This window comes from Tiliqua scincoides, chromosome 4 (assembly GCF_035046505.1).
Source record: "Tiliqua scincoides isolate rTilSci1 chromosome 4, rTilSci1.hap2, whole genome shotgun sequence".
Classification (NCBI taxonomy): Eukaryota; Metazoa; Chordata; class Lepidosauria; order Squamata; family Scincidae; genus Tiliqua; species Tiliqua scincoides.
Window position 1 is genome coordinate 223,500,496 of NC_089824.1, and position 14,315 is coordinate 223,514,810.

The 14,315-nt window shown below is 53.3% G+C and overlaps 1 protein-coding gene across 1 annotated transcript in view; it reads right to left on the reverse strand.

Moving 5' to 3' along the window:
• The window catches only part of CTNNBL1 (catenin beta like 1), a 122,733-nt gene that overhangs the window by 1,287 nt on the left and 107,131 nt on the right, over positions 1–14,315 (reverse strand). Inside the window, exons 12-15 of the mRNA XM_066624139.1 lie at positions 9,975–10,072; positions 8,388–8,468; positions 4,022–4,159; positions 3,103–3,175 (exon numbers count right to left, since the gene is read on the reverse strand). Coding sequence (XP_066480236.1) covers positions 3,103–3,175; positions 4,022–4,159; positions 8,388–8,468; positions 9,975–10,072 — 390 coding nt within the window. The remainder of the gene's footprint in view (positions 1–3,102; positions 3,176–4,021; positions 4,160–8,387; positions 8,469–9,974; positions 10,073–14,315) is intronic.

Sequence of the window (14,315 nt, forward strand, 5' to 3'; positions counted from 1 at the left end):
GCTCCCTCACAACCACGACACACACAAACAAAGCATGGAACAAGCTCACTGCTGCCAGGCTTCTGGGGAAGGAGAGCCCTGAAACATGCAGGAAGCTGCGATGGGAGCTGAGCCCTTTAGGACTCCACTTGCTACCCCAGGCAGGGCAGGGATGTTGGGGAGGGGGAAGCAGGGGGAAGGAGCAGACAGGGAGCAAATTGTTCTGCAGATCTCTGCACTGGCATCGCTATGGGGGTGCGGGCTGCACCAGGTGACGTGCTGAGGGGGTGACACGTCCTGGCGGAGGACATGCTAACATCATGGGGTTAAGAGCTACCATGTCGTGCCATATGCCATTGGGTGTGGAATGGCCAGCGGAGTGCAGTGCAAAAAACGGAATTGAAATAGCTCCTTTCCTTCAAACATTATGGCCAAAAACCCGGAAGGAAAAAATGCATGGAGCCCTATGGAAAGTGAAACCAAGCTGTATCGCGTGTTTACTCGTGAGTAGGCGTACTTGCCATAGTCTGTTGGAAAGGACAGGCTGAGAGGAATCCAACGACACCAGAATGGTCCTGATCCAATGAATGCAGCCCCCAAAAAACACCTGGGAAGCTCCCCCCTCCCAGCTACGAGTCTGAGCCTGCCACGTGGCCATGTTTACTCGCGAGGAGGCAGACTTGCCTTAGTTGAGGCAGGCTGAGAGGCTCCAAGGACATCAGAATGGTCCTCATCCAAAGAGTGCAGCCCCCAAAAACACCGGAGAAGGAGGTTCCTCCCTCCCAGCTGCTTCCCTCCCAGTCTATGGAGTCTTATGGAAAGCAAAGCAGCCTCACAGTCGCGTTTACAGTTGGCAGTACTGTACAGTAGGCAGTTACAGTTCACAGTAGGCAGACCTGCCTTGGCTGGTGATCAGACCAGGCAAAGGGTAATGTGAGGACATCAGAAGGAGCTGCTCCAGAAGGCAGCCTCCCCCCCCCCAAAAGAACAAAAAAGAGGCTTGAATGGTAAGGGGAAAGTTTTCTACTTTGCACTTGTGAAGCCAGGTGGGTCTTTGTATATCAATCAATGCGTACTTTCATGCAGAATGCAATGAAACAAACCACACTGAAATATCTGTGTTATAACAAAAGGTACAGCCAAAAAACTGGTGGGGGCGGGGAGATGGTACATCACCACATCCATCTGGGGCGTTGCCCCACCCACTACATGGGGTGACACATAGGCCTCCCGCACCGGGTGACGCGAATCCTAGTGACGCCACTGGATCTCGGAAGGGTCTGCAGTTCGAACATAAGAAACACTGGCTGGGTCAGGTCAAAGGAGGCTCACCAGAGTGACTCACCAGCTGCCACTGGGAACCCCCAGAGAAGGACAGTACCCCTCCTCTTTTGCTGAGATCCAAGGACACACTGCCACGGAACGAGGGGGTGGCGTAGAGACATGGAAAGCCTGCTCCTCACCAAGAATGTCTCCAACTCTCTTGCAGAGGACCTGAGGTGCCCAGGTTGTGCTTCCCTTGCCCTCCACCCACACCTGGCAGAACAGTTGTGCGCTAGGGTGGGTGGGCTTAACACTTCTGGTCTTTATGTGCAATGTTGATGCCCCCCCCCTGTCCAGAATGAGATGCAAAGGCTGGCTGGGGAGCCAAGGAATTGCAGCCAGGGTGCTCCCTGTCATCCGAAAGAGAAGGGCTCTGGAGCTTTCTACAAGCCTCTCTCTGCCTGGCCTCCGTCTCCCCCTGCCCAGGACATGTTACTCTTGAGGAAGATGACTGGGCTCCCCACTGCCTGCTGGATGGGAGAGGGAAAGAGCATCTTTTGCCATTGTGCCTCTCAGTCCTGGGAAAGCCCCCCTCAGCCACTTCCCTTCCACATCAGGGTTCTCTGGTAGACAGAACTGCCAGGCTTCAAAGGAAGGATCTTTGCCTAGCAGAAGAAATTCAGAGAGGGCTGGGGAAGCACTCAGATCCTCCCATGCAGCTGGACGTTCCAGGCACTGGCTCCACTGGCCAGCAGAAGTGGGGGGGGGGCACTCCCCACCTGACTACACAGAGGAGCTCATCTCATGGCACATGCCTGGAGGCTCAAGCAAAGCTGACCCAAAGAAGAAAAAACAAAGGATGCTTGACCCTAGTTGTTGCCCCTGGGTAGTGTGAAGTCGCCCACCTCCCCCCATCAGCAACCACTTCCTCCAAAGACATCACCTTAATTTTTCCAACACTGCCTCGAGTTGTGACAGCAACTCCAGCAGGCAAGTAAGAAAACAAAACTCAGGGAACCAAAAGCCCTTTCTCTGTGACCCCTGTGGGCAAGACAGTGGACTGGCACCCTGCACATTCTCTCCAAGACAACCCCATCACCTCTCCCCAGAGGCCGCCCCCCTCCAAAGCCCCTCCCCAGGGGCCAGCTGGCAGAGAGGAGCTCTAATGAGGCTGCCAGTCATTCCTGCTCGTGGCCCCCCCCCCACTTAAAATAAATGGAGAGCCCAATTCCCTGCTTTGCAGCTGAAGCCATTCTTGGCCCTCCCAAGGGACTCATCAGCTGTCAGGCTGCCAGAGAAACAAGGAAAATATGTAGGCCATAAAAATCAAACTAAAAAACAGGCTTCCAATTAGCATGCAAAAAAGCAGGAGGGAGTCAGGGAAAAGGGCGCTGCTGCCTGAAAAGGAAAGTGGCGGCCAATGCACACCAGCAGTTCCAGGGTTGCTTTGGGGTGCCAGCCCTGCGAGATCAAAGAGGAGAGAAGTGACGGCTTCCTGCTGATGTCCTGGGCCCACAGAGCCTCAACAGCTCAAACCGCAACCTGAGCAGCCCACTTCAAAGACCATCCAGTGCTCCCCAAGCACCACAACTGCTCTTGAGCCGACATGAAGCACAGATCCCACAAGGCAGAAAGTCAGGCAGTAGGGGGCCCTGCCCAGGTGCCGCCACAGGCACTTCTTACATTCCATCCACAGCCCAACAGGAGAGATCACAAGGGCCGTCCCCCGAGCTCCAAGCTGCTGAATGAATGGGAGGCAGGCTGGGCCCCCTCCCAGCTTGGAGGCTGCAGGCACCATTGCTTTGGTCACTTTTGGCTGAATAGGAGCCCGAGTGAGGCAGGGCCTCAGAGCAGACTCACCTTTGATGATGTGCCGAACTATTTTAATGGAGCTTCCCCGCATGTTCAGGATTTGATGGACTCTCTGACGTATCTGGCCAGAAAAATAAGGCAAAGGATTTTTGTTGTTCTAGTGGGAACCCACAAAAAAAAGCCTGGATGGGATCTCCAGTTGCTCAGCACTGTCTGAGGACACAGTTGGTTGAACTGGGGAAACAGTACTTTGATCCTGAGAGGGCACTCTACTCCCCAGGCCCCAAAGGGGCTCAAGAAGACTTGACTCAAAGTACCTGAAAGAAAGGAGATTCACACCAGCCCTCTGCAAGAAGAGGTGTGTGTTTTTAGTGAGCAGCTGAAGGGAGGCTGCTGTCAGCAATCGTGAAAACACTGTGGTGATCTGGCTGCTCTTCAAGCACACCCTGGCGGAAGCCTGAAGCAAATGCAGGCGTATGTGTCCTGGAGAGCACCAGGGTCTCCTGCAAGTCAGAATGCAAGTCAGAATGTCACATGAACCTATTGGGGGGGGTGGTATGAGGAACAAGCAGCCTGTCTGTGTGCTGGGTGTGGAGGTTACTGCAAGTGGCAGGATTCACCCACACATAGAAGGCAATGGCTGCCCACGCCTCCGCCCTGCCACCAACTCTGCCATAAGCCAAGCCATCATCACCATTGGGGCAGAGTGGAGTTTTGCTCAGGGCTGTCTGAGCTCAGCCAGTATCCCTTCCAGCAGCCTCCCACCCCCCAACCCTGTGCACTCTAAGACTCCATGTTCTCTCTCAAAATGTTGGAACGTAAATATGCATCCCAAGCAACACTCACATGCTGAATTTACAATCACAGACTGAGATTCTTCCCGAAGAGTGTGGCAGAAGCAGAGCTGGGAACCGGTTGAAGGAACCCCTGGCACTGAGGCTGAGTGGAGCTGGTGAGCTGCTCTTACCTGGGGGATGCTAGCGTTGCAGATTTCCGCCATAACGTAGCAGATGAGCTGCAGGACAAAAAGACCAGCATCCAGGCGGCGGAGGAAGAACTCGTCTTCCATGTCGTCATCGATGATCTCTCCACGACGCACCATGTCCTGGCGGAAGTGGAAACAAGGCTGTCAGAGGGAGTGCATCGCTTGGGGGAATAGGGACCCTCAGTGCAAAGTGCCCACTGGCAGTTGGGCCTTGTGGTTTGCTATCACAGCGACCGTCTCCCCTGAAGCAGGGGAGAGGGAGGGTGTGCAATCAGGAGTGGCCAACTCAGCTCTCTGCTACATCATCCCAGCAGTGGTTGAGCTAAAACCGAGTTCCACTATAAAAGATTTGACAGAAGACACAGAAAACACCCCCACTGTACTACTTTTTTTTTGGGGGGGGGGTGGAGTAATTCAATTTCATGTTGTATTTGTGCCTTTGCACCATCTTGGTTTTTGGGCAGCCCATAGGTGGAGCATTTGTGAGGGAGAATTTGCAGCACATTTACAAAATGAAGAACAGACCACAACAGCCTCCTGACAAAGAAGGGAAGGGGCAAGGCCTCCTTGCAGGAGGATGTCCAGCAACTCAGGAAGTGCTCCCTTTGCAAGTCTCTGCGGGATCAAGAGATGGGCTTGCACTGGGGGGGAGGGGGGATCACGGAGGCTGACTGCACTTCAGAAAGGCAAAGCAAGAGAATTCCCACTCGGATGCAGGGCAGGATCACAAACGCCTGCAGAAGGAGGCTGGCCAGGTCAGGCCTGAAACTGGAAAATGGAGTTGATTCCGGAGGGGGCAGGAAATGCTGAAGGAGATGCTGGAAGGCTGGAAAGCAAGAGCTGCAGCCCAGTCTCCCCAGGCCCAGTTCAGGACACCAGCTGCTATGGCACACTGTCTCCCCTTTGAAATCTGCAAGGGAGACCGTGCCAGTTTCCTGCAGCACTTGTGCCACAGGCCAGAGTCCTTGCAGATTCCCCCGGTAAGCTGCCTGCCTGCCCTCCGCTGCCTGGCCCCCTGCCAGCAGTAACTCATGCCTCAGTTGACCTTTTGCGATCCTCACACTGGAATGTTGTTTTGCCAACCTCCGAGCTCCCTGCCTCTCGCCTGATTTATTACACCATGGCCTGGCAGGTGGGCACACTCTGCTGGAGCAATATTTCCTCATTAGAGCCACTGCCAGCACGAGAACACACAGGACAGCCCTGCAGCGCTCAGTAAGGAGAGCCTCCTCTGAAGTGTGCGTGTACGCTGCAGACAAAGCATGGCAGCAAGGCAGCAGTGCCCCAACTGAGATCAGCTGCTCAACTCCTCCTGCCAGCGCCCAGCCCACGAGAGGCGCAAGACTCAGAGACCACCTTAATCCACAGCACTTGCCAACTCCAACACTCTGCTTGTAAAGCAAGGAGCCAAGCTGAGCCGCTGAGTTGGGGTACCAGCTGGCTCCCCAAAGCAGCCCCCTCTTGGCCATGTGCATATCCCCCCACCCCACGGCCAGCACCACTTCTCCAGTGCCAGTATCATCTTCCTCAGACCCTGAAGCAACAGGCTCACAGGACTAGTGAGCCACTAAGCTGGACACAATCCAGCCAGCCTGCTCCTGTGGCCCGCCCTCTTTTGCACTTCCAGCCAGGTAGCAAACCAGTGGATTGCTCTGTCCTACGGCTGGCTGGGCCCTCCTGCCACTGAGACCAGGGGTGAAAGTGATGCAGCAGGGATTGGTCTGGTCCACTCCACCCCTGACTTCCCCACTGATCCTTCTTCACTCAAGACTTTGGAACCTGCCTCTGACTCTTCCCCTGATCCAGCCTAGAATTCCACTCCGTAATGGTCTGGATCCTGCAATCAACTGCTGGCTGCCCCACAGTTGCTGCCTCTCAGAAAGTCCACTAGTAGAGATCTTCGAAAATGGTGTTCTTTAACTAAGAAGTAAGCTCATTGTGTTCAACTTAGGCTGCAGTCCTCTCTTACTCATCAGAAACAAACAGCTCTGCCTATCGGCATCTTGGAGGCCATCAAACTCCCCCCAGGACAGCAGAAATTTCCACTGACATTGACAAGCCAGGGTGGGAGCTCTCCAGTGAGTCGAGCTTTCTGCCCATCTGCCTTGACAGCTCTTGAATTTTTAAATCCAGTGGCAGGTTTTCCAGAGCCATCAGCCCTGCCAGCTCCAGCTGACACCCGAGAAGCCAGGCGCCCAATACCTGCAATCCCAGATAACGAACTGATTTGGGAGGCAGGAGCTGCTGATTGCCCAGGCAGTAAACAGGGAGCCTCTTTTCCCATGCAAAGCGGGAGACTCCTCTGCAGTACTGAGAGCACCGCAAGCACCACAAGAGCTAGGAAATTAGCAAAAGCTACTGTCTGGGGGTGCAGGAAAGCCAGAGGGTGCTATGCCACAGTGGCATTTTTAGTTTTGTCACCAGCAGCTGTATGCCCCCCCCCCCACTTCTAAGTGTTAAGCCATTTCTGCCCAACGTGGCAAATACGCAACAGGGACCAAACGTGTGCACCTGTGGGCCGGACAAAAATGGGTTAATCTGTTTCCAGCACAAATAGTGAACAGCCACCCCCCCTCTCCCCCTCAGCCGTCAAGATGCCAGCCTCCAAAGGAGAGCTCAGGTGCCATTCCTTATCTGCTGCAAGATGCCCCATGCTGATGCGAGAAGACAGCAATAAGATGGGCTTCTGCAAATCTAAAAACAAGCTCCTCTCACACTAATGAGGCTGGACTGACACGGAGGGGAGGACAAGCGGTGGCTCTCTGAGCCATGCAAGTGGAGACTGCTGCTGCCACCATAAGGGGAGAGACCTCCTGTCCCTTCCTCCTCCTCCAACTTCAGAGCACCAGGCCTGCTACAACCAGAGACTGGGTGTCAGGTGTGGTGTGTTCAAGTTCCGAGAACATTTTTCTCAAAACACATGCATGCAAGAAAGACTCCCTACAGAGCACTGCGAAGGGCTTTTCTCCTCTCCCTGCTAGATTTGCCAGAGTCTCACAGGAGCACTGGCTCTGCGCATCCCCTTCCACGCATGGAGTGTGACCTGCCTAGGTGGATCTGGCATGGGATACTGCATCTGTATGCGTCCGGAGAGATGGGCCCGAGCAAATCTTGACTTGCTGCTGAGAGGGTACTGTGTTCCACATCTCCATCTGCATCCCAGCTGCTGGACTGCACACTTTTTGTGCGATCAACCCTTTGCTAAGGGGTGCAACGAAAAGAAGTGGGCACTGAAGACTCTTTTGCTCCCCTTGGGGAAAAAGGGCTGGTAGGTTCAGGGCTGTGCTGACTGCCAGTCCCAGCGTTCACTTTCACTTGTGGGCTCAGCCCTGAGGAAGTCCGAGGCACAAGCCCAGGAGCTCCAGCAGCTGAAGACAGTTCCACCAGCCTGAAAAGTCTCAGTGCCCTGCAGCAGATAATGTCCCCTGGCCTGGGCTCCACATTAACCCTTGCCGTAACCTCCCACCTTTGTGCCACTCAAGCTATTTATGGCCGCACTTAAATACCTGGTTAATGCAAATCTCCATTTAAGCCATCAAAAGCTATGGACGCGGCTTCACTTCCAAGAGTCCCATTTCTCCTTTACAAGGATGGAATGACTTAACTGTGGCATAATTAGCATCTCATTTGTAAGTCGTTATGGTGCAAAATATCCGGTGAGAACATTTTATTGAATAAACCTGCTGAGCATAATTTTCTCACAGAACTAAGAACAAAATGCATTAAGCCATCTCCTGCTCTTGCCTCCCTTTTGCAAAGATCACTGCTGAGGCTCTATAATTACATCTCATTTCTGAGGGAGTTAAGAGGCAAGGGGGTTTGCCACATTCTCCCTGCAGAAGGGAAGAAAAAGTCAGGAGGAGGACGAGGCATTTTCCATGCAAACCCCTTTGCCAAGATTTGATGGCGAACACCAACCCCTCTCCGCCTACACCATTTTCTTGGCTTAAGGCAGGACCGCAGGAACTCCCAAACACTGCTTTTGTGGCCCCCTCAATGGTTCACTGCACTAATGTTTGACTACCTCCCCCAAGTCTGACAAACCCCACTGTGAATTGGGGCTGCTCCATTCATTTCAATGCCATGAAGTCACCCAAAGATCATTCACCAACATTGCCGTCGGCAGAGAATGCAGACATGCTCAGTCCTTTAAACTGGACAGCAGACAGTCTAGCAAGGAGAGCATTCTCTGCCACTTACAAGGGAAATGGCAGGGGGTCGGCAAGTGGGCCAGGCCTTTGCCACATGTGTGCAAGCCCAAGCCCCCTCCCCACGAGAGGCCCAGCAAAAAGGTGAGGGTGGGAGGCAGAATCACAGAAGGAGGTGGTGGGCAGGGGGTGACACCTACATGCTTTTCGCCTTCAATCTTCTTGTCAGCAGCCTGCATGGCGTCCAGGTACTTGAAGTACAGCTCCATCAGTCTGTCTACCTAGCAAGGGAAAGGAAAAAGAGGCTGGCTGAGCAGGAGAGGCCTGCCTTTGCCATATGGCAGTCTCTGCCCCGACAAGGCCAGGCCTTGGAAGACAGGCAGGATTTCAGGTTAAGTCACGGGAAGGCATGCCTGCATCTGGCAGGAGGTCCTTGAGACCACAAGACTCTGTTGATTCTGTCCTCACAAGATTTGTGGCAGGAGCACCCTGGAGGACCAGTAGCCTTCAGCTGCCTTCTGCTCTCCTTCCACCAGCACAGTGCTCTCTCCTACCCTCTAACACGTGCTCCCCGACACCTGCTTCTCTGAGCAGCCCTGCCCGGATGCTTTTCATCACGCCATCATCTTGCCAGAACAGTGACAGTTCCTTCTCCTGGGATACGAACTCTCCAGAGCTCGTTGCTTGCCCTCCAGTGACTGGCATTCAGATGTGCACCTCTCTGAAGGGGAAGGCTCTGTATTTGGTTACTGTGGCAGATCTGGGGCCCAATCCTATCCAGCTGTGCCAAGGGGGTGCGTGCTGCATCCTGCACTGGGGAGCAGTCATGGAGGCCTCCTCAAGGTAAGGGAACATTTATTCACTTACCTTGGGGCTGCGTTGCAGCTGCATTAGCTCTGGTAGGTTGGATAGGAAAAGGCCCGTAGCCTCCTTTCACAAATTTCAGGGGGGGAAACTTTAAAAAGTGGGATCCACAGCAGAATTTTAAGAGCACATTGATTGTTGTTCTTTGCAGAATAAGCCCAGCAGAAGCCTCTTGGGGCCCACTGCAGTCCCACTGCACAAACGCTGGCTGGCAGCCACTTCCATTGGCTCTGCTCTGGCAGGGCTTGTGCTGTTACGCTAATCGATTTTCAATCAGGCACTTCTTTTGAGCAAATATTTTCAGGAGCACTGAAACACTAATCATCTAATTCATTAATCACAGATTGAATTGCTGGCTCTTAGAATGTATTTTAAAACCAAAGCTGTCCCCTCTGCAGTGGGAACAACAGGACTGCAAGTTGCCCAGCTTGCAGTCGCCGGCCCGGCCAGTGATTTGTGGCTCTTTCCCCATCTCAGCCTGGCACCTGCTAGTCACATGGCACTTTCAAGCAGCCTGTCTTATGCCGCAGCACTTTGTGTGCCCCACTGCGGGCCTGCAGGACTTCTGACCGAGGCTGCATGGAAGGATGGCCAGTTCCCAATCTGGAGATGTGTGCCTTGCACTTCCCAGGCTCCTTTCTTGTGCTCCAGCAGGGCCAAGAACTCCCTGGCAACTTCTGCAGACCCTCGACAGGCTCCTACTTTTGAAAGACGACCAGGGGTGGCCCCGCCAAGCGGTACGCAGAGATGGGAACAGACAGGTCTAAATCATGAGGCACCCTAACCCTGTGGCTTGCTCAGCTGAATCTCTGCCTAGTAGAGGAGACGACACTTGGACTTCCCCGATGGAGGCCACATCAGGGAAAACAAGGAAGCCCTCTTCTGTCCACCAAGTCTGCCTCATTCCCCTGCACCTGCCTCACCTTCTCGCTGTCGTTCTCGGTGAACTTGTTGAGCAGCCGCGTCCTTTGCTGCCCCCTCAGGTTCCTCAGGAGGGAGGCCAGGATGGAGCAGACGTGTTCTGGCGAGAGAAGGATGTGGTCAGGAGCTATGGCTACCTTAGCTTCCCTGCTCTACCCTTGCCAATGACACAGCAGCACCATCTCTTCCTCCTGCCCAGTTTACAGCAAGAGGAACAACTCACAGGCTGCCCCGTCAGCCTGGGCAATCCCAAAACTATGGAGCAAGGGACATTTATAGGGACACAACAGGAATAAGCCGTGATCCAGTGCGCTGCTGCGGGGCGTTCTTTTGCCACAGTGGGAGAGGGTCCTGAGGCCAGGCTGTGCATCTTCCATGGAAAGGCCCATGTGCCAGACCCAGAGCGGGACACAGAACAAGCCCCTTAGCCTGCTCTGCAGTCTCTCAGATTCTGCTGATGGGCCGAGTTCAATGCAGCAGAGGTCCCGGCAGAGGGAGGGCAGGCTGGGCAGGAGCTCCAGAAGCAGGCCGCTGCTCATCTGCTTTCGTGCCCACACTGTCTCCTCAAGGGAGACAAGCTGCACACTCATTCTTTCCTCCAAACCCTTCCCCCTGCACAGGTCTCAAAGTGCCTGAGTCAGAGCAGTTGCACAGATATTCAAAGCAAACAGGGTGCAGCTATGACAGCTGATCCTTCCAACAGCGCGGGGGTATGTGTGTGTGGTAAGGACTTACAATGATCGCTAGAGGCAAAGATCACTAGACAGGGATGGGGGGGAGACTCCAAGAGGGATCATGACTATCCAGGGTTTCCCAAAGCGTGGGTTGTGAGCCCACACCAGGTAGGTCGCAACCTGGTCCCTTCCACCCATTCTTGCCCAGTTCGGTTACAAATTGGAGCTAAAATGGAGGCACGGGGAAGCCCCAAATACCTCTTACATGTTGTGCTGGGCCAGTGACCCACTCTGTGGGCCTCAGAATGGTTGTAGAAGCCTCCAAGAGCAACTTCTGGGTTTTGGAAGTAGTTTTCAGAGGCTTCCGTGGGCCATTCTGAGACCCACAAAGCCCAGAAGAGTGACCCGAAAGAGGCCTCTGGGGCCTCCCTCGGCACCACCAGGAACATTGTGTTGGATGAGGTGGGTTGTGGCGTGGTGAAGAATGGGAACTGCTGCTCTATTCCAAATTTTCTGTCCAAGGCAAGACTGCCTGCTGCTACCCTGTTCCAGGCCATAATGCAGAAAAGAGAAGCACAGCAGAAAGATGTCCAAAGAGTCGCCCTCATGCAAGAGGGCAAATACCTGGAGAGTCAATTGAACCTGGTCTAAAATCCCTTCCTGGGACCACATACATCCAACAATGAGGTGTTTTTGTGAACAAGGTCTACCCAAGTCATTCCAGGCAAAATTTAAAGATAGGTATATTTCTACTCTCATCTCTGAAAATTGTAAGTCCCCAGGCCCTTGAAACTATGAAGGAAATTGATTTTTTGTCCCCAAATCCTGCACACACAAGACAGCATGCAGAGAGGAAAATAATCCCCCATATGTGTTTTGCAAGGACTTGCAAGCTTCCGATTGACATGTGCCTGCAGAAGAGCTCCAAGCAGCCTGCAAGCAAACAGTGGGGCCAGAAAACATGTTCCACCACCAAATGTCTAACCCAGTGATCTTCAACCTTTTCATCGCACGGTACATAGATCAGGTACTAAAATTGTCAAGACACGCCATCAGTTTTTTGACAACTGACACAGCACACCATGCTGCTCGCAGGGGGCTCACACCCCCCTCCTCAAATTTCCACGGCACACCTGCGGACCATATGCAGTTCAATGTGCCACGGCACAGTGGTTGAAAATGGCTAGTCTAAGTAATTATTATCTACGCATCGGTTCAGATCTGTGGCTGCAATACCCACACACATTTCGAGATCTGTTGATGCTACATCACCTGAAGGCATAACAGCTTTGTTTCCCAGCATGCCCAGTTTTCTGCATACACACTTCCACCCCAGCGAAAGACTCTGACCCCCCCCCCCCAAGAACACCCAACTGACAACACTGAGCCAGGTGGACCATTTGGCTGACACAGAGGATGCAGCTTTGAGTCTTTCTGGGAAGGATGATGTAAGGTCCAAGGGGTCTTGAACTGGGGCCCCCAGCAGCCAAGGCCCTGGGCACTTCTGACGGGTCCATGGAAAGCCTGGCAGGCTTCAAGCCTGCAGTGCCAGCCTGGCTGAGCATCCAGTCAGCTGACCTCAAGGACCAATTCTTGCTGACCAGGTTCCATAAAGCCCTGGTCTCAGAGTCTGCCCCTTACCCTGAGTATTTTGGTAGTAGGACAGGTCTGAAGCACCTGCTCCCTTGAAGCTTGACCCCTGCCTGGTTTAGTTTATGTACCTGCTTCTGGCCTACTTGGATGGCTGAACAGCTTCCCCAGGCCCTGGATCTTGACTCTTGATGGGGGCTGATACCCAAAGCTCAGTGGGTAAAGTCCAAGCTTTGCAGGCAAAAGATGCTAAGGACTGAGCCAGTTAAACGGACCTCTGTGTCAACATGTCTCTGCCAAATCAGCCAAACCTTAGCAGAGAACCCAGTGACTGTTCAGTAAGTGGACAGGCTCAAATGGGAGGAGAGGGATAGTAAGAATCACCCAGTACGAGAGGCCCCCAACCCTGGATACAGGTGCATCACCTGAAGAAGGGGTCACCACTAGGGGATGGTTCCCCTCTTTTCCAGAATCTGGGAGCTGAGGAGCTGCCCAGCTGAGGGTGGGGCGGGACCCTCACACCCCTGGAAGTCTCCCTGTCATCCCTCTTGGTCTTTCTCTGCTTCTCAGGTTGGCTGCCAGGGCTTCAAGGGAGCAAAACCATTCCCTGAGATCCTGGAGCTATTTGCACTGAGGACACACTCATGGCTTATGCCCATGACTTATGCATACAGTTTTATATGTATGACACTCAAAGCAATACACCAGATAGCCCTCACGCTGCTACTGGCTTTCTGACTGCATAGCTAAGCGTGTTTCGGGTTTATAGAAGAAAGGTTAAAGTAGCTGGAATCGCCAAGGGCACAGGCTGCCTCATCCTGCTGCTAATCCCCCCAAATTCTTAACTCGCTGTGTCTTATCTAACCTGGTACTTTGTCCCAATGATATGGGGTCCCTCAAGTATGATAAGTCCCAATGATACGGGGTCCACTGAACTATGCAGACTGCTGGTTTCTTTCAGTGCTTGCATTCAGGGCTTCTGCTCCTTTTGTTGCTGGAAACAGACTCAGCCAACTCAAATCTGGGAGACGTGGGACAGAGAGAGCAGACTTGCACACAGTGGTGGAGTAAGACTGACAACCCTTTTACAATGAATGGCATGCCAGCTGGGGTGCTCAGGATTAAGACCTCTTGTGGCACAGCAGGTCTACATCTTAGGCACGCAGGATAGCCAAAGCAGAGAGGAACACACCACTCTCACTTGCAAAGACACACGCGATTCCTTCCCCAGTTTAAAACCAGCTTTGGTTTGCCGACACAAACGCACTTCCAACTTCTGCACGCTGCCTGTCTCTAATCTAGCTGATTATGATTGATGAAGCAGAGGGGGCCGCGGAATCTGCCACTACTGCCTCGCTAGAGGAGAGGGGTATCAAAATTTGTTATTTTCCAGAGAGGAAAATGCAATATATAAAGGAGAGGGATCATCTCCTCGTTGCTGTCAAGACAGATTAACATGAGTTTCCGCAGCTCTGCCTTAGCCCGGGGGCCATAAGGAGCTGCAATCAACTGCACACAGAACAAGTAATATGTGTTCATTGGTGAGGGGCTCTCTGGAAAGCCTGAAGGTGCTCTGCAACAGGTATACACCACTCCGAGCGATGGACACCCCACACGCAGTGCAGGGGTCAGCCCTGTGCCTGGATAGTCCAGAACAACCAAGAGGAGTGGGATGTGCACACAGGTGCCATTAGCTGCTAATAAATGTTGCTCCCACTGCAACAGATTCCAGCTCGTGGTGGTGTCAATTTTTCATGCACCAAGGAGACAGGGAGAACGGCTGGCAGGAAGAGAAGAGGCGATAAACCTGTTATCTGGGCACCGACTCTGCTCAGCAACTCTATCATTCCCACAGAGCAAGATGGAGGTGAGGAAGGGCTGGGGAGACGGCAACAGAGTTCTTGGCATGAGGCAACCCTGGCATGCATCCACAGGAGCAAGTCAGCCCCCTCCAATTTAACAAGAAGGGTTGCAAAGGGGGGGGGAACTTCAGAGCCCCAGCAAGGCTGTTTGAGCCACACCTTACAGATCCCAGCAGTTTTCTTTGCTGGCTGAGAAGGGAAAATAGATCACCAACAG